We start from the raw sequence: 20,777 nt of genomic DNA on the forward strand, positions 1-20,777 counted from the left end.
TTTCCCATAAATAATCCTCCATCTTGAAAATTCTATACTGTAACCGAAAAACGCGATACTGTAACACGTTCCCTACGGTGTGTCTGTCTTCCAATAAAACAATAAATATACATGATATACATCTGTATATATTCATTAAACATTTTAAAAATCAATGTATAAAACAATAACAAATTAGAATGTAGATCTATTTGATAAAACATTCGTAACGTTTTAACGATTATCACGGATTTATATTAAATATAATATAAATCCGTGCGATTATATAACAGCAATAATAAACATGAAATCACGTATAAACAAATACTCAAAGGTCTATGTCTTCTAAAGAATTAACGTTCTTGATATTTAAAAAAAACTTAAAAGAAAATTAACAGAAGTAACAAATTATCAAATAAGATAATATTTAACGTTAATAAAAATAATTAAATAATAAAAAAAAACAACACTATCACATAAACAAAGTTAAAAGGATAAAAACAAATTAGAGAATCTGCTGACTTAATGATTTTACAATGGATTAAGTTCATTTAATCTGACAGTTTTGTCGCTGGTTAGATTAAATTTGGTGTAAATCAAATAAACTAACGAAAGTAAAGAGTCCGCCAAGATTTCCTTAAAACTATTTGGACTTTGAAGGAATACGATATTTTTCCTTAAAGCAGAAGCTTTCAAATACTTAAGCATACATGTTTTTTTTTTTCTTCTCAATTTGCTCGCCATGGCCTTGTGGTTATTTCTGGGATTTTATGTTCTCATACCTTTTTGTAAGGCGTTTTGTAATTTCTTCACTCAGCAGTTTTGCTTCCATACCCTCTTCATCAGCTATCACCCTATCTGGGTGAAAGTGGATCACCGCTTTCTGAAGTAATTTGTACTTCTGATCAAACTCTAGCGCCTTTGTTTCATCGGATATATCTAATTTATGACTTGCATTCTTTCGTGGGTATTTCTTGTAAACAAATCTAAGAAATTCTAGAACGGTATCACCGTCGTGTTTGTCAATTTCATCTATTTCCGGTTTCAGTTTTTTCCTCGTCTTTCCCTTTTTGTTCTTTTTCCTTCATTAAACGGTTTTTTTTGGTCCTTTCCAGAATTGATTACATATCTGGATACCGAAGCTAAAAATAAATAAAAAATAATTTTAAATGTCTAAGCATTTATTTTATGCTACACCATTTGAAATGAAAAAATAAAACCAAGTTCTCATGTTCATGCAGATCTAAGCATATCACGAAAAACACGAAAACTTCAATTTTGAAATATTATTTAAACATTCGGGACACTAACGCTGGGGATTTTAGACAAACCACGAACTACGAACACAAATAAAGACGACGTTCAAGCAAAAAGTTGTCCCAAACAATTATTGTTTTAACAAGGATTGCAAAATAACTAATGTTGGAAGAAACAAATAAATATGAATGGCAGACGGATTGCAGAACAGATACTAGCAGCTATTGGAGACAAATCTAGGTATGGAAAATATCAAACAAGGATATGGATTCACCAACAAGGGTACAGAAATACCAGCAAGGGTATAGAATTATTTACAAGGGTACGGAAATGCCAGCAATGATATGGAATTGCCACCAAGGGCTAGACACATATGACAAAAATTTTAAAATGAACAGCAAGGCCGTTGAAATATTAGAAAACTCTATATTGTCATGGGCGTCCGTGGCCGAGTGGTCGTTGTCTTCAAACCACTTGCCCCTCACCTCTGTGGGTTCGAATCCCGACAGGGACTTTGGATTCTTTCATGTGAGGAAGCTATCCAGCTAGCTTACGTATCGTCGGTGGTTCTACTCAGGTACCTGTTCGTGCCTGAAATAATGTACGGCAGGGCACCTGAGGTCTTCCTCCACCAGTAAAGCTGGAATGTCGCGATAAGACCTATAATGTGTCGATGTGACGTAAAACCCAAAATAAAACAAACTATATTGTCATGTTTCATAGAAAAAGAGATTAAAAAACAAATTAATCAGAGAAAAAAAACACCTTAACGTTCCTTAGACATAAAATCATCATTTATTTTCACTGGGACAAAAGATAAGTCATTTTAAGTCCAGGTTTTCCTAACTTACCTTCAGAGGTAAAAATTCGTGGTGTCATTGACTGGGCAAGTTCAAGAGATTTTTTCAGGTAAGTTTTCGCCCGGAATTTCAGTTTAAAAACTTTATCATAAACGATGCCTATTTTGTATAGAGCTATGGCTTCTTGTTTCATGTCCACGTCACGTGCCTGAAATAAAATAATATTATTTATAAATGTATATGTAAAGAAATGTGGTGTTCCAGCAAAATAAGAAAAGTTAATAAGAGGAAATACCGGTTCTTTACAAGGAAGCGTAAAATAAAAGAGTGTCACAACAGATATAATAATTTCAGAGCGAAATAGGACACATTTTAGTGTGTTTTTTTCGGGTGTCACAAGGGTCTAAATTAACTATGACGTCATACCCTCAAAATAGCGTTCTTGTACCAGTCCATCACTTCCCATATCATGTCCATATTGAGCGTCTCTTCCTCTTTCAGCACTTTATCAAGTAAAATATCACCTTGAAATTAAAACATGGAAATTTTTTCACAAATAAGATCTTATTTCTGGAAAGCAATTACTGCTTTGTTTTACATGTACAAATATATACATGTATATATGCTAATAAATGAGACATAAGTAGAAAGTCTCACTGAAAACAAAAAAAACATCGATTCCGTGCAAAATGTCTTACTGCCGTAAAAAGCAGAAAACTTTATAATCCATGTAACAAGAAAATTGTAATTAAAAACTAAATAATATCATCAAATTAAGGCCTATGTTTATATATATATGCATTTGCAATCTAAGCAGGCCTAAGAAAAAGTCTAAATGAAAACACAAACAATTTCAGTGCAAAATTGCGATAAAAGCAGAGATCTTTATAATACACCTAATAAGATTTTTAAAAAAAACACACACAAAACAACAACAACAACAAAGGTAACGAAATTCGGAATTCTTCTGCTGTTTTTACCTGTCTGTCTAGACTGCATAGATTCAGCTAATGCCGTGTTAACTCTGACGTCACTCTCCAGTACTGAGTGTTCCTTCACTATCACCTCGTCCCCACGAGCATATTTCAACGCTTCAGCCAGAGGAAAATAACAATCGTGCATGTTACATAAACATTTCTTATAATCTCCGACTTCTACAGCTTTCACTCCACGGTGAAAATGAAACTCTGTTATTAAAATACAGAAAACTATTAAAGTAAAAACAATACCAGTTTGCGTCGGCTGTCTTTTGGAAGGGATATTTATTCTTGGCGAACAAAGTAAAAATGAAACGACTATTTTATAGACTGAATAGTGAAATCGGTGTGTTTGTCGGTTTAAATGTTGAACTCTGCTTAAGACGGTGCTTAAAGGGGAGTGGACGGTAGCTTGCACTTTCTAGTACCGCCATGCATGAGCAGGCTTAATCAAACCGAGCCTGCAACATTTTCAATTTGGTCATTTTGGGCGCTCATTAGGAATTCCGTTTTTTTAAGTGACTCAATATATTATTTATATCATTTACTGCATGCATTGAACATCCTTGAGTGATTTTACAAAACTCGTTGGTGCCACTCTTAACTTCACAATATGCATGGTATTGTTATATATGTCTGGGCAAATCCGTGGTCTGAGTACTTGAGGATCGAACTTGTAATGACGGACAGTATACCACTGGGCAATGCACCTGTCTCTGCCGCCTTATTGGCGTCCGCGCCGAAGCGCGACGCCCCTTATGGAATGAAATCAGATTTTGTGAAAGGGCAACAAGCAACTTCTCGGGCCTTTTCGTCGGTCATAATAGCCGATCATTCCGATTGGTATGAGGGTGTTTGATTATCAAAAATGAAATGTCGCGAACAATGAATAGCGAACTGGAGAATTTCGCAATGCAAACATATTCAAATGAAATTATCTTATCCGTCAATTAATCGCGCTCTTCGTGGTTTTTTTTATTAATCATTTTGTAGTACACACAGTGGGTTATTGTGTATTGCTGTACCTATAAATAGAATGATGACCTTAACATTGTGAAAGTCCGAAAATCTATTTAAAGAAGGAATTTTAGTTCTAACGAAGCGGTCATTCGTGTAGCGCTATAGGTATAAATAACGAACTTTGCAGGAAATGAAATATGAAAAATGAAACATATTCAAACAACTAATTTGCACTTTGGATATTATAGACCTGTATATTTTGGATATTATCGTTAATATTAATAGAATTTCAAGTTCCTAGGGAAAAAAATAATATTCTAATCTCTAGCCTGCCTACCAAAGTTCATGTTGAACAATGTCTTTCGTCCGCCCTATCATAAATATTATACAATTCTGGTACAAAACAATTATAACCATTGAAAAGTTTAGAAGAATATCTGGTCATCAGATGTCTACAAGTTCATCTTCACTTGCTGCATTTCTTGCATGGACGCCCTTTGATGCTTTGCATCAATGCTTTTCTTGTTATGTCTTTTATTAACATTAACATCGCGGATATACTCACGCACTGGTGCCAAATTATGAATGGATAGAGTATTTAAAGATGTTTATATGCTTACGTACCGGCAATTGCTAAGAAACATTCAGCTTTCATATCTATGACCGGGATAAAGTCTATACATTCCCGTATCGTTATAATTCGGTCTTCCACATCAAGCGCTTTTAAAGATTCTGTTGCTTTTCCAATTTCCTCCCAGCAACTCCTGAAACAAAAAAAAGACTTATTGAAACACGTGTAATATATACCGGTATATAAAAATGCAGTCAAACCTGTTTGGAAGACCACCTCTTTATACATGTGTATAAAGGTCGCTCTGGGACAGCCCTTCATCGATTATAAAGAACAAAGTAACCTCTAAATAAAGACCACCTGTCTGTAAAAGGACATGATCGGCATGGTATGGACAGTATTTGATTTTTATAATTTTATCTTTCAAATTCTACATACCTGCATTGAGCAATGATATTGTCCAACCATTCTGTCGGCTTTCCGCAACTGCTTCCGGTCCTGTATGCGTGATTAAGATACTTTAACGACTGTTTGAAATAGAGCTTAATAACAGGCCATTTTTCTCCTGTAACGAGAAACGGACGCGTTTCTTAAAACTTAGTAACAATTAGAAATAACAAAATATGAAAAAAAATAATGTTCTTATCCGAAGACTAACGGAAAGGGCCGAAAAGCTACATGCATTGATTAATTATAATAATAAACAGTAATTTCTAATAAATAAGTTTGTTTGCGACATTAACTGGTGTCATACCACTAATAAGTTTGGTTGCGACATTAACTGGTGTCATACCACTAATAAGTTTAGCTGCGACATTAACTGGTGTCATACTACTAATAAGTTTGTTTGCGGCATTAACTGGTGTCATACCACTAATAAGTTTGGTTGCGACATTAACTGGTGTCATACCACTAATAAGTTTGGCTGCGACATTAACTGGTGTCATACCACTAATAAGTTTGGTTGCGACATTAACTGGTGCTATTCCACTAATAAGTTTAGCTGCGACATTAACTGGTGTCATACCACTAATAAGTTTGGCTGCGACATTAACTGGTGTCATACCACTAATAAGTTTGGTTGCGACATTAACTGGTGCTATTCCACTAATAAGTTTAGCTGCGACATTAACTGGTGTCATACTACTAATAAGTTTGGTTGTGGCATTTACTGGTGTCATACCACGTATAAGTTTAGCTGCGACATTAACTGGTGTCATACCACTTATAAGTTTGGTTGCGACATTAACTGGTGTCATACCACTGATAATTAAGTTTGGTTGCGATATTAAATGGTGTCATACCACTAATAAGTTTTGTTGCGGTGTCATACCACTAATAAGTTTGGCTGCGACATTAACTGGTGTCATACCACTAATAAGTTTGGTTGCGACATTAACTGGTGCTATTCCACTAATAAGTTTAGCTGCGACATTAACTGGTGTCATACTACTAATAAGTTTGGTTGTGGCATTTACTGGTGTCATACCACGTATAAGTTTAGCTGCGACATTAACTGGTGTCATACTACTAATAAGTTTGGTTGCGACATTAACTGGCGTCATACCAAGTATACGTTTAGCTGCGATATTAACTGGTGTCATACTACTAATAAGTTTGGTTGCGACATTAACTGGCGTCATACCACGTATACGTTTAGCTGCGATATTAACTGGTGTCATACTACTAATAAGTTTGGTTGCGACATTAACTGGTGTCATACCACGTATACGTTTAGCTGCGATATTAACTGGTGTCATACCACTTATAAGTTTTGTTCGACCTTAACTGGTGTCATACCACTAATAAGTTTGGCTCCACATTAACTGGTGTTATACCACTTATAAGTTTGGTTGCGACATTAACTGGTGTCAAATCACCTATAAGTTTGGTTGCGGTGTCATACCACTATAAAGTTTGGTTGCGGTGTCATACCACTAACAAGTTTGGTTGCGGTGTCATACCTGTATCAACAGCGAGTTTTGCCAGCTTCCAAGTAGTAGTTCCCGCGTTTTTAGCAGCAGACGAAATTTCTTCATCACAAGTTCCACTTGAATGTGCGTTTTCATAACATGTTAAGGCTTTCTGGAACCTCCCTTTTCGTACAACTGGGGCAACTTGATCATTTGCGCTAAAATAATGTTTATTCCCTTCCAGACGCCATGTTACAGAGGCAGACGGTGTCGCCATTTATTGATTCCTTTTGTGATATAGCTGGAATAAAATACAAAGTAGAAATCATAACATCATTTACACCCGTTTAGTTGACTCTTGTGGATCAGAACCGGGTCCCATGTTAATTATCATGAGCCTTTAACACTTTAACACAAGTAGGATATTATATTGCAATCATAAACTTGGTTTGATTAAATTTCCACGTGAAATAAAAAAAATCGAATTAGATGGTGAGAATTAAAAAAAATAGAATTAGATGCCATATTGATGTTACACTGGTTAAAGTTACAGAGAGTAACAAGGGCTGAGCAGGGTGGGACTCCATGAATTGAAAGATAACAAAATTTTAACCTTGATTCAAGGCTCCACCTAAAAAATGATAATATTTGTCCATAAGAACGCCGGTGTACACCAAACAGTAATCAAGTTTTCAAGTTTTTATTGATACCCCAAGGTCCAATTGGGCATGTGATATTACAAAACACTACAAAACATATTAAAGTGGTGACGTATTAATAAATTGAAACCATGGCAATGCTGTGACCATATAAACATAATAAAGATAATAATAAAATAACAGAAAGTTTACAATGGAAAATTTAGAATGGGAGTTTGAAATCATTATGCATTTTAAGAACAAAAAAAAAATATTGCGGAAGATTGCTGGATTAAATAACACATTTTTGCATTTGGTTAGGCCTTTTAAGTAGGATGAATGTTGAATATCTTTAACATGCTCCTCTACATGGTAATTATTAGTGTAACGACGGTAAACAAACCCGAACATAAAAATTGAATGTCGATCTTAACCAAAAGTGTACATTTAAAAATTGATCCATCTTTATGCTTATATTTTTAATTCATAGTAAATCAATAACTGATGTGATAGCTTGTGAATTTTAATCATTATAAAATTTCTGTTACAAGTTATATAAGATATCAATTCCGGAGTTTTTCAAATAGACCATTTAAATGACTTTGATACATGTAGTTCTAAAATGCATGCATTAATGAAAAAAGAATTGTTCATGGATGAAAAAATTAAGAATTGTTCATGGTACTATAAATATCATGTTTTAGTCAAGAGAAAAGTACATTAAACACAAACTAATACTGCTAAATTTGTAATACGTGTACTGAATTTAAATAATGGTAGGTAAAAAGTGCCATAAAACAAGAATTTTAACTTTACTATAAACTGGTACAAAAATAGCTATAAAAAAATAAATGCATGTATATTTTTGGCCTCAGCTAGAAATAATGTTTATGTGGAAATCACATGCATAATTATACTCTCCCTATAGCATGAACGTGACAATAAAAAGGAAAACAAAGTTTAATAATGCTCCTCCTCCTGTCCGGCGCCCCACCACTCCCCAGCACGCGCACAACTAATATTTGCTTAGTTTCAATCATATTAATGTGACTTTAAATCCACACGAAACTGTTAAACTAAAGTATTAAAGGTAAATATATAATAATACATACATGAACGTTCGGATAACCTTGATTAAATTCCTTTACTGCTCAAAATAAATGACTGAATTCGAAAATAAACTATCTTATAAGTTATATTACATGTATATTACCAACCTTAGATTTTGAAATATATCAGATAATATATTTATGTATACACGTAAAAGTGTTATTTATAGATATTACAAAACATCTAATTCGGGTATAGTATAATTGACATGACCCGTTGACCTGCGTTGCGTTTTGCAATAAATAAATAAATATCCGGTACAGTGTACATGTTATTGATTAAATTTTGACACATAGATCTACATGTACTTCTTAATCATTTTTTATTAATATTTTTGTTTGTTTAATAAAATATGCATGTGAGACAAAAAATATGTGTTTATATTATAACTTTAAATATAGTTTACCACACACAGCACAATATTATACAGCTAATTTGTTTTTACTGACATTGAATATTGAAGTCCCGCATATCGATATTATTGTCGCGGATGAAAGAAATTGGAAAATACCACTTCCGGTGACCTCATTTGCATATTTTCGTCGGTGGAATGGCGGATTTGAAATTTAAACAGAATTCTGCAAACTTTTGAAAGAATATAACGGATTTAAAGCATATCGGTATAAATGACTGGTAGATCGTCATATCCAAACATGCTCTTTAATTCAAAGACACGATCACATGTACCACCAACGACACAACGTAGAAGATTAACAAAAAGTGCAGCTACTGTAGACGGTGAATATGACCCAGATTTGGCGTTGGCAATTCAAGAAAGTTTAAAGCAAGCCGAAATAGACGCGCTTAAAGCTAAGGAAAAACAAAGTGATACCTTGTCCAAAATTGAAAACAATATGGGAAAAGAAAACAGAACTCGTAAAATGTCAAATTCTTCAGGAACGCTGGAGTTGTCGTCTGAAACGAAACAGTTGAAAGATCTCGTCTGTGTTCACATGGATTTGATACAACAACAACAGGATGTCATTAGTCAAAAGGATAAAACTATTAAAACATTAAAAGCAGAGAATAATGCGGTATGTATTATTTCTATTTTTACTTTTTAAATTTGAATGTTTTTCGTTGAGACAGTCTGCGGTTGTCTGCCCAATCAAAAATAGCCTCTCATATCATGGAGATCACATGGAAGTCATGTGACCAAAATATTGTCATCGATCGGCATGCGTCTGCTTTTGTTCAAGTTTTGACCAGTTAATCTAATTTTGTGTTTCTTTATGTGTTAATTTGAAAATGACTGAAGTTTTAGCTCCTAGGAAATTCACGTTTGGATTAAGAAAGTGTTTTTATGGTACCAAAGGTGATTTAGAGAAAATTCAGGTTTGTGTTTATACATGTGAAATAAAGCCTTAGTTTATCTGATCATATTGATGTGTTAATTTATCAGTTCTTTGTGTACATGTGGCATTCATACTTCTTTGTTCTCATGCACTGTCAAATATGTGTTAACTTGTATTGTGTTGAGTAAACTACTGTGTAATTGAAATAGATAACATAGTTAAATTGTTGTGTTTGGTCTGTTTTTCTAAGATTTAATCAATCGTATGGATTTCACATTAGGTTTTTCCTTTACACAAAATTTTGTATGTAATTTTTAAATAGTTAGAAATTCTATATTAACTAATTAAGCATATAAAAACTTACCACACCCATAATGTAGTAAAAATTATTAAAAATAATTTTAATAAATATTATTCTCCTCGAAGCAAAATCCATTGACGTCACGGAATGGAGTCGGCGACAAACTCAGATCGCGGGAGATAATAAGAAAATGTTGAATTATTCCTACACACCTACGCAATTTAAAAAAATTATCGGTGGTATTTGATGCATTTATGTATTGTTTATCGAAATGGCCCAATAGATTATTTTGATCGGTTGTTTTGTTGATTTGTTCGGCATAAATTATGTTGGGGTGGGGAAAAGGTGTTTCATTCCTTGTGTTTATTTCTACTGTATAGGGGGTATATTTTGGATATTATCATTAATATTGATAGAATTTCAAGTTCCTGTGAAAAATTGTAATAACAAAGGTGTAATCTTTTGGCTTCTGTAGATTCCAGGGTTGTAATATAATAGAATGATTATTGAGTCTGTTGTGCACTTGACTTGAGGTGTTTTGTTCATTTTTGTTTGAATCACAAGCAGTGTCTCTAAGTCAAACCACCAGCAGGGATGTAGATATGCCTGCATATAAAATTGCAGAAATGTTGCTGAAAAAACTAGACATGTTCAATGCAAACTATGGCTGTACTGAACTGCTCTGGGTACCATAGGGAGCAGGGCAACTGCAGGGGGTAGGTGGATCAAGTGGTTTATATTCCTACAAAAGAATGAGAATTTACATAATAATACTCTGAAGTTTGCTGTAATATTACTAATAATGACAGTCACATAATCCCTGTCCAGTTTTCTTAATTATATTCTTAATAAGTTAATTTGTGTGTAAAATATTCAAGTTAGGGAAGAGAAACAAAATCATACATGTATGGGACACCTATACTTGGTCACTTTTTTATATATTATTAGTTATTACTTGGGCATACATGTACATAAATATGGCATCCTGTGCATGACATAATGTCTTAAGTTTCTTATAACATGTGCTCAGCCTCTTATGTGTTTATGTCACACAACAAAATTATGATGGCACATGAGGTTGAAATGAGGTTTTTTGATGGAATTCACTTTGAAGGAATTCACTTTGAAGTGGTGGTATCTTTGAAAATACTTGGAAAAGTGGCAGTCATCTATATTATTATATAGTACAGAAGACTATTTTTATTTAAAAAAATAAGGTTTGTAGGAGCTTTCTTTTGTAAAAAACCACTAAACTTTAAATAATTATATTTATGCGACATATTATTATTTATCCTTTTAATAGTTATTTTATCTAAATTCTATGTCACAGTAACTAGCAGGGAAGTTATAAAACAAATAAATTATTAATTTACATTTCCTTTGATTAGTTACAATGTCGTCTACAAAGGATGGAGCGACGCATGGCATTGCTCAAGCAGAAAGAAGAAATGGCTGGTTCCACACATATTGCGACCTCACCTCCTCCAAAGCCAGGCACCATGAGTTACACAGAACCAATCATCAGCCCGCTTGAGAAACAGCCTCAAAAGAGGTAAATATGATTACTTTTTTTTTTTTAAATCTAAAATATTCTTTATAAAACAATATTTATTGTTCTAACTGTGCCTTATTAAGTTATTTATCTCCACAGTGGCTTTTAGCCACTTACTGTTATTTTTGGAAAAGTTACCACTAAAATTTGGGAAGTAAAAAGCTGATGTAAGGTTTGATTTTTGGAAAAACTGCACAATTTTAAAGAAAATTTCCATTTATAGGCCTCTGTTATAATAAATTTAAGGTGAAAAATCACTGCTTCAGATCGTGAAAGATTAACTTAATATTATTATTAATCAGTGTTTCTGCCAGACTAGATTTTTTTGGGGGTCATTTGTGACCCTCTGCATAAAAATATAGGGGTCATTATACCCCCACAAACGAAGTTTAGGGGGGGTATATAGGAGTCAGCTTGTCGGTCGGTTGGTCGGTCGGTCGGTCGGTCGGTCCGTCGGTCGGTCCACATCATGGTTTCCAGACGATAACTGGAGTTTGGAATGAGGTATTGTAATCAAACTTGGTATATAGCAACCTTATGTGGAAACTCCGGTTGGTATCGCAATTTGGACCCCCTGGGGTCAAGGTCAAGGTCACCGTTACTAAAAAATAGAAAAAATGGTTTCCGGACAATAACTAGAGTTAGGAATGAGATATTATTATCAAACTTTGCGTATAGCAAGCTTATATGAAGACCTGGGTTGGTATTGCATTTAGGCCCCCTGGGGTCAAGATCAAGGTCATGGTTACTAAAAATAGAAAAAATGGTTTCCGGACAATAACTTGAGTAAGGAATGAGATATTGTAATCAAACTTGGTATATAGCAAGCTTATATGAAGAGACCTGGGTTGGTATATTGTATTTGACCCCCTGGGGTCAAGGTCAAGGTCACTGTTACTAAAAATAGAAAAATTGGTTTCCGGACAATAACTAGAGTTAGGAATGAGATATTGTTATCAAAACTTGGTGTATAGCAAGCTTATATAAAGACCTGGGTTGGTATTGCATTTGGACCCCCTGGGGTCAAGGTCAAGGTCACCGTTACTAAAAATAGAAAAATGGTTTCCGGACAATAACTTGAGATAGGAATGAGATATTGTAATCAAACTTAATCAAACTTGGTGTATAGCAAGCTTTTATGAAGACCTGGGTTGGTATTGTTTTTGGCCCCCTGGGGTCAAGGTCACCATTACTAAAAATAGAAAAATGGTTTCCGGACAATAACTAGAGTTAGGAATGAGATATTGTTAACAAACTTGGTGTATAGCAAGCTTATATGAAGACCTGGGTTGGTATTGCATTTGGACCCCCTGGGGTCAAGGTCAAGGTCACTATTCCTAAAAATAGAAAAATGGTTACCGGACAATAACTAGAGTTAGGAATGAGATATTGTAATCAAACTTTGTGAAAAGCAAGCTTATTTGGAGACCCAGTTGGGATTACAATTAATTGAAATATTTCTTTGTTCACAGTTGATACTTTGTGTTGAAAGTTTTCTTCAGACTACTTTTTTTTCAAAAAGTTGCTGGTGGGGGTATTAATCACCTTCAGTGATAGGTCTAGTTTGAAATTATAATGGGTCATACATTGTATTTCAAAAAAGTAAAAACTACAAAAATCAATCTCAAAACTGTTTTATTTGACATGTTAACATATTTGTAACTTAAACATGATCTTACTTTTTGCTTGAAAACAAATGCCTTTTTTTCTGTTATTATATGATGTAAAGTTTTAAAATTGATTGATTTATTTTATTTCTGCTGAAAGTCTGTATATAAATCCAATGTTTGTCAATATCTTTTTCAGGAAATTTGAAACCAATTTACAACCAAGGAAAAGTTTCGAGCTGCCAAGACCTAGTCCGTTGAAAACTCCCAGTTCAAATGTTGAGTTAAATAAAAATAGACATCGTGAATCTCATAGAAAAAGAAAGATAACATCAGTTCAGACTGGGGAGGGTGAGGATAATACCTTGGAAACAAACAATTTATATTTTGTGTCTTATTACGAGCCAGTCTCGGATGAGGTCGAAGTCGATTTACCATCAGAGTTATTAAAAAGTGCCCAGAATCAGAGTAGCAGTAAGTTTTGTATATGATTTTAAGCCCTTTTCTCAGTGTGACCACAGGTCAGATTTAGAGCTGTCGTTGATTCAGTGCAAAGCATATCAATAATAATGATATATTGATATCGGGTGACAAATATCAATGATACACCGATATATTGATAATTTTAAATTACCTATAGTATAATTACTTGTCTGTCATTCATTTTCATATACATTGTACCTGTTTAAATGATTACAGTTAAAAAGAGGTAAAAGCATAATATTTTGTAAGCTGAAAGCCAAAGTCAAGGAATAAGTGACACCAAATGTCCACTTACAGAAACCCTGTAAACATTAGTATGTTATTTTTGAAAAGAAGAAGATATATTATTGGTTATGAGGACATTTGACTCAAGACTGATTTGATCATAAATGTTTTGTATGTTTGCATGTTTTATACTGAGTAATCTATTATTTCAATCATGTGGCATTTATTTACAGTTGAGACACCATCGTTTAGAGTGAAGACTTTTACCAATTTATATGTGATAGAGGGAACTGAAGTGAGTGCATAGTTTAAGATATTTTATTCTTTATTCAAATGTATTAATAATATAAATGCAAATTGTTAGTTTGAAATATATTGTAAGTTGTTTTTTTAATGTATTAAGTAATGATACTTCTTGTAAATAATTAATATGATAATAAAGTTCAGGATTTAGATCTATTTTTTCACCATTATGATTTTGATATAGTTTCATGTATGTCTACAGTAGTACACTTGTAAAAATGACTTGACTTGAAAATTTATTTTAATCATGTCAAAAAGAATGTTACTATCTAGAATAGAGAATCTAAAATCTAAAATAAATGATAACTTAAGTTCATTTATTCAAAGATATATACTAGGCTCAGATTTGATATTAGAACATTTTGATAATTTGCATTAATTGCTACACAGTCTCTTTGTAAATAATTATAAGATATGTAAACATATTTTGACTTTACACAATGTGATATTGTTTAAAATTCTACACACTACTGTATAGGTGGTCAGAATGGAATATATAATGTCATTAAAAACTGGCAGTTAAAAAAAAATAAGAGAAAAAAAAAATTTCCTTTATTTTACTTACATAGTTTATTTCATTCTTTTATTCAAACTAGACATATTGATGAATATTCAGTAAGAATCATAGATTTCAATAAATTTCTGTGATTAAAATAATGTACTCACGAATGTCAATGAGAATAGTATATTTTTAAAGTTTTTGTTTATTCCTATATATCTAAATAAATTTGTTTGTTTGTTTTAGGATCATGAAGACGAGACATTTATGAGAAGACACCAGAAACCTGAGATTGAAGAGAAAAGAAGAAAAAGGTATGTTTACACACTTTATCAGATTTCTGTAAATTACAATCTAACCTTTCTCTAAAATAGTCAGCATCAGGGACTGAGTTAAAAAGACTTAAATGGCTGTTATTGACAGGTGACCACTTAATCATGATATTATTGGAATTTGAATACACATGTATTATGCTTATTGATAAAACATGACTTAAGTTTGTACAGAAATCTTTGTTTTAAATTTAATGATAAACTATGGTCATAAAAATCATAAAAAGTAAATATTTTCTTTGAATCTATGAAATTCTTACTCAAGTTTCTGAATAAATTGAATAAAATAATAAATAAACTATGTATGGAAAGCTGACAAGTAAAGTTAGTCCTTTCTTTAATTATATTGTGACCACCTACAGTGTGTAGAGAATAAAACATAACTCATCTACTTTGTGTGGAGTCAAATCATGTTTATTTTATGTTTACAAAGAGGCTGTGTAGCAATTATCTATATTTCTTAATATTAAATTTCTAGTCCTGTCAAGTTAAAATTGCTCAGTTGAGTCCCTTTAATGTGAAATGTTTGTTACTATATATTGGTGTAACTATATATAGATGTTACTATTTTTAGATGGGATGATCAGAGAATGCGTGAAGAGAGAATGAAGGAAAGGTTACGACAGAAACAAGAATCTCGCCACAAATATCGTAAACCGGAGGATCCAGTAGAGTCTTTCTATCCATGTCTAGATGATAGTAAGTTTTATAAAACTAACTGTGTGTTTGTAACATCACTTTTAATTAGATAATCCTAATATTTATATAAACTACATTGTATATACACCACTTCTGTCAATTCTTGGAGTAATTTCATTGTTTTCCCCTCTAACAAAGGAAGTTTGTTGTATTATAGATTCGATAAGTAACTTTGAATTCACTTAATTTCGTGGGCATGAAATTTTGTGGTTTTGTCATATTGTAAAACATTTTCATGGATTCTTAAATTTGTGAATTTAGACACACAGACCTACAATTATGTATATGTTATACAGTCTACTATTGGTTGATATACATTTATGGCATGACTATTCCAAAATAGCGAGAGCAATCAGCTCCACACTTTGGTTAAGTTTTTGCATTTAAGATGAAACTTCACACACTTATTTGAAAGAAATTAGGTTGATGCCTTTGTTGATGAATCTATCTATTGTTAAGCTGTAAACTTCCTTTACAGCAACCATAATTTTTTAGCAAGTCATTACTTGGGCTGTATAGACTTTATCTTTAAAATTGAAATGGTGGATATGAATTATGCAAAAAGTATCCTACCATTTTAAAGGAACTCTAATGAGGTCAAAAAGCCTTATATAGAATTTGAAATTTTAATGTAGGTCAAGTGTAGCACTCAAAATGAAGAAATCTGTAAAGGATAATAAAGAAATATACTAAGAATTAAATTGAAAATTGATATTTAATGTGATTTTTAGCTTGATTGCATTGCTTATCATTTTTGGGTCATTTTGCACAATAAAATTGATTATTCTGGAAATATCATATGGGTTGAAAGAATGATCTAAAAATCTGCACAGAAGTAAAGTTATTGAAGTTATTGGTTCAGACCTACATCTAATGGTAAACAAATCTCGGAAGAATATTTTAACTCCCTTTATGTCAAAAAAGCTCAGTGGATTCCTTTAAAAGGACCCTTGATATATTTTAAATTTATCACCTTAACTTGTAAAATGAAGACCCTAAGATGTTTGTGATGAATTAAAAATTTATGTTATGACTATATGTGTGAACATTATTGTTAAATTGTCTCCTAAACAATGTATTTTATTTTCCAGTTACACATATAGAAGTACAAGATAAAATACCTGTCACAGCTTTTGGCCAACCTATACCATTCTCAAAGACCGAGTAAGTTATAACAACATGTTTTACTGTATAATCTTGATAATTCCAATGTAAAAAAGTTAAGGAGTTTAAAATTCCTGACATATCATGTGAGGAAATGGTAGCAAAATGTACCAGGGAAGAATTTAATGACATGTTGGTTGATATTTACGCTAGTGGAATTTTAGTGATTTTTGTCTGTTTGCGAAATTCGCCAATATTTTCGGGTTCGTTAATTTAACAGTTATATAAAGTTCTCTCTTACTAGGCTTCAAGTTATTACATTATGTTTATGCACCCAGTACAGAGGAAGTCTAATCTGCACTTTTGTGCAATTAGACCATGCTCTACTTTGTTGTCTGTTTAGGATTGAAATATTAAAGTCAGTCCTTGTATTTTAAGTTTCAATTTCAATAAAAAATTTAAAATTCAAGAGGAGGTTCTCAATTCAAGGCAGAAAGTTAATTACACAAATACAAATTAAAAAGGTGATATGAGCGTATATTTTCAATTCTCATTCTGACACTGAAATTTTGTTCTTTGCAAAAGAAAAACTTAAAAAATGAAAATCTGATAAAATGCTTTTATTTGCAGATCGTTCACGTTACCATGGAGTCCTAAACCCACCTCTACTTCATCTCATCGTCATCGACAAAAGTGATACAAGTGATCATCTTAGGCCAAGCCATTTTTACATGATTCATCATTGGTTTACATGAATGTGTTTCCTCATCTATGTGTATAAATGAAAGAAAACGACTTTACCAAAGAAGTTTAATGACATGACAAAAGTGATGTTTAATTAATAGTAAGACAGGCAGTATTAGGAGAACAAAAAACAAAATTTGATTTGGGAAGTGTCGTAGATTTTTAAAATATGGAAACTACTAGGGTGATCTGTATATAATGTTCTCAACTGTTTGAAAATTATATTTTGATTTGCCTCAAGGTTATGAATACTAAGCATGAAAACATTCAGTTGAAAGAAATTTTCTTCTATTTTTGTTTGTACATTTTAGTTGAACTTGATACAGGAAAGATAATTCTGAGTTGACACATTTTATTTTTTAAAAAGTTACCTTTTTCTGTTTAAGATATTAACTTTTTGACGAATTGATAATACAGTGTTAAATATTTGTTAAATAGTATCTTCCCTTGATTATAATTTACTGTTTTAAAATGATACAAAAAATGCCTCTGTTTTTGTTCTTCAGTGATCAGATATATTGAATAATTGCATTTTGAAGAGGTTACCTCCCTTAGTTATTGATAAATATTTAACCTTAAGTTTGCACTACCTATCTTAGCAGTATGAATCAAGATCAACCAGTACATCTGTGCAGTGTTCAAATGGTCTACACTATTTGCCTTTCAGTCAGTACTTATTTTGAAATTTTCCATAAAAATGATTGAATGACAAACAAGTTCATTTAAGATATCTCTGGTGATTAGGATAAATAAATGGTTAGATAAACTGTACTTACAAATTTTGTTCTCGAATTGGAAGACTAAAGAGTAATGTTTTTTTAAGAGGTTATTTCCCTTGATTTTTTGCTCTGATGGTAAATGTATTTATGAGGTTACCTCCCTTTGATATGTATTTTCTTTGCAAATAATGTATTTTTGCACTGAAATGGTAAATTGAAATGTTTATACATTTTTCCTACCGTGCAGCAGACATTTTCACAAAAAATCTTACGATTTATCTTAAGTTTTTCACTTACGATAATCGTAAGTTAAATCTTAAGTCATTTTCACAAAGCCACTCGTAAGTTAAAATTTTATCTTAAGATAAAAAATTCACTTACGATAAATCTTACGACAAAAACATCCCTAGCAACGTTCATTTGATAGTGATGTGCATGCTCTATATTTGATTCCGGTTTTAAAATCAAGTAATCAAGAGCTTGAAATAACTATTGAACACAATCAAATTTCAATAAGAACAAAAAAATGATTCAAACTGATATAATTTATATCTTGATTGAAGATAATTATATATATCTAAAAGATTCAGAAAGAAGGTCTACTATGTTATTAATAAATAAAAAGGTACCACTAGTACATGCTGGCAATGAAATCGAACTCACCAATTGTACAAATTATAAGTTTTCAATAATACTAGTCTACAGTATAGTTCACATTATTTTAAACTATTCATAACCCTCTCCATCGTGACGTCATCAAGTCATGACGTCACAAATGTATATGTTGAAAAATAATTATAGCTCAATCTGTGTTATTTATAGCATACTGTTTGCTTAATATTTAGTTGTCCTCCAACTTTTTGTTTGTTTTTATTCAGTTTAGGTAAGAGATACATGATATTTTACCCTTAAGAGAGAAAAAATTACACTTACGAACGGGGAAGACCTATCGTAAAGTTACGACAGATTTTGCACTTAAGATTTTCTTAAGATTTTTTGTGAAAAGGAGATTTATCGTAAGATTTCTCTTAGGACAAAAAATTGTCGTAAGATTTTTTGTGAAAATGTCTGCAGAGCATTTTCTTTACCTCTTAATCTCAAGATTATGCAATGTTGAGGAAATAAAAAAAGAAGAACCAAGGAATTTAAAGTATAAAGATGTTCAGTGTTTTGTTACTAAATATAGAAGCTTATGTCATTGTCATTGTTTTAGTTCATTGTACAAAGGTCCATGGTCTATTTATAACTGTTATTTTTATATTTACAAAATGTCTCTGCTGGTAAGGTAAACACTTGTTCAGACATGATTCTGTTTAAGTTGAAATTTGTAAAAAAAAAATTTGCCAGGTAATGTTTTTAAAGCAGCATGCCATGTGAGCCATGCATATTTTCATCTAATTCAAAATGTATTTAAATGTGAAATATTGAGAATTGAAATAAGAAAATAATTCGCACATTGCAAACAACACCTACAATCCATGTAAATTAGCTGAAAGACTTGAGAAGTCAAAATTTGCAAAATTAGCTCTTAATGTATTATTTATACAGTAGAAATATGGTGATAGATATTTCAAAAAATTAGTCACAAATAGCATATAACTTGAATCTTGAATCTTTTTTACTTTTCTTAAAAAAAAAATTTCACCTAAAGGCATGCAGCTTTGAATTAAAGTTAAAACCAGGCATATCTCTTAATTTACGCAATAGCCAGTTTGCTATTGTGTTTGCGTTTTTTGCTCAATATGGCTTTAATTTTGGTGGATTTTGTCAAGTAGCATCAAATTTCAGAAGAAAAAGATAAAAAATTATGTACTATATAATATTTTGTGCATGCTTAGGCAGGGAATATTTAAGTAGGTTAAGAAAATTGTTAAATTGTTGATATGAAGTAAGTTTATAGAACATTCTTGTTTGGTAGCAATCTTATTATGTTTAGTTATTTGTGTACATGAATATCATGCATAATGAAAACTTAAAAAAGTGAATTGATATATAATTATCAAGGTGTTAAGATGCATAGAAACTTGTACATTAAAATACATAATACATGTATTGTGGAAATGAATAATTATTTTTCCTATAACTGTTAAACTTTAAGGATGAAAAAAAGATACAACATTTTTTTCCAGTATTTGTTAAATAGGCAGTAAGAATCTGATGCGATTTGAACAGAATTTTCAAAATTTTGGTCGACATTTTAACGATTCATATTTTCACGTTTCATATTGAGTTTCACTTGATCATACCAGGTGTATGCATGGATGTTTGTGTGAAAATCATTTAATTGTCACATCTCATTCTTGTATGAAAGTACTGTTTATTGTTGTTTTACTAAAGATTCTTACATATCTCTATTATTCTATTTGTTCATTGTTTCGCTTTAGCAATGTGAATTTTTTTTTTAAAAATCATTAAAATTGATGACCTGTGAAACTGAGTTGGTGTAAATTAAAAGTGTTTCTAAGGAAATTTAAAGCGTTTCTTAGGTAATTTAAAGTGTTTCAAAGGTAATTTAAAGACAAAGTGTTTTTCGGAAATTTAAAGTGTTTTTAAGGTAATTTAAAGTGTATAAGATAATTATTTAAAGAGTTTCCATGATAATTTTTTAAAGCGTTTCTAAGGTAAATTAAAGTGTTTTTAAGGAAATTTAAAGTGTTTCTAAGGTAAATGATTTCATTTTATATAGATCTCTAAAATTTTTAAGAATTA

At 31.8% G+C, this 20,777-nt stretch overlaps 2 protein-coding genes across 2 annotated transcripts; one reads left to right on the forward strand and one right to left on the reverse strand.

Moving 5' to 3' along the window:
* Positions 1–86: 86 nt before the first annotated feature.
* Positions 87–8,330, reverse strand: LOC132747295 (uncharacterized). Its single transcript, XM_060736631.1, has 8 exons — positions 8,208–8,330; positions 6,509–6,758; positions 4,983–5,109; positions 4,598–4,737; positions 3,017–3,223; positions 2,463–2,560; positions 2,042–2,244; positions 87–1,061 (listed from the first exon to the last, which is right to left on the reverse strand). The coding sequence occupies exons 2-8, from the start codon at positions 6,732–6,734 to the stop codon at positions 734–736; spliced, it is 1,329 nt and encodes a 442-aa protein (XP_060592614.1). The 5' UTR covers positions 6,735–6,758; positions 8,208–8,330; the 3' UTR covers positions 87–733.
* A 382-nt stretch (positions 8,331–8,712) lies between these two features.
* Positions 8,713–20,466, forward strand: LOC132747292 (male-specific lethal 1-like 1). The gene is made up of 8 exons (XM_060736628.1): positions 8,713–9,239; positions 11,190–11,353; positions 13,160–13,434; positions 13,902–13,963; positions 14,717–14,784; positions 15,377–15,501; positions 16,593–16,665; positions 17,236–20,466. Exons 1-8 carry the CDS (start codon positions 8,832–8,834, stop codon positions 17,300–17,302), a joined length of 1,242 nt encoding a protein of 413 aa, XP_060592611.1. The 5' UTR covers positions 8,713–8,831; the 3' UTR covers positions 17,303–20,466.
* The last annotated feature ends 311 nt before the right edge of the window (positions 20,467–20,777 follow it).

The sequence above is a fragment of the Ruditapes philippinarum genome, unplaced genomic scaffold, assembly GCF_026571515.1.
Source record: "Ruditapes philippinarum isolate M1 unplaced genomic scaffold, ASM2657151v2 ctg443_1_1_1_1, whole genome shotgun sequence".
Lineage (NCBI taxonomy): Eukaryota > Metazoa > Mollusca > Bivalvia > Venerida > Veneridae > Ruditapes > Ruditapes philippinarum.

Excerpts from the sequence above, each read along its gene's own strand:
- LOC132747295 (XM_060736631.1), bottom strand. The coding sequence starts at position 6,734 with ATGGCGACACCGTCTGCCTCTGTAACATGGCGTCTGGAAGGGAATAAA. Across the intron at positions 5,110-6,508 it reads AAAACTCGCTGTTGATACAG|GAGAAAAATGGCCTGTTATT; the intron begins GTATGACACCGC and ends TTCTCGTTACAG. Across the intron at positions 1,062-2,041 it reads ATGACTTATCTTTTGTCCCA|GAAAAAGAACAAAAAGGGAA; the intron begins GTGAAAATAAAT and ends CGTTTAATGAAG.
- LOC132747292 (XM_060736628.1), top strand. The coding sequence starts at position 8,832 with ATGACTGGTAGATCGTCATATCCAAACATGCTCTTTAATTCAAAGACA. Across the intron at positions 9,240-11,189 it reads TAAAAGCAGAGAATAATGCG|TTACAATGTCGTCTACAAAG; the intron begins GTATGTATTATT and ends TCCTTTGATTAG. Across the intron at positions 16,666-17,235 it reads ATACCATTCTCAAAGACCGA|ATCGTTCACGTTACCATGGA; the intron begins GTAAGTTATAAC and ends TTTTATTTGCAG.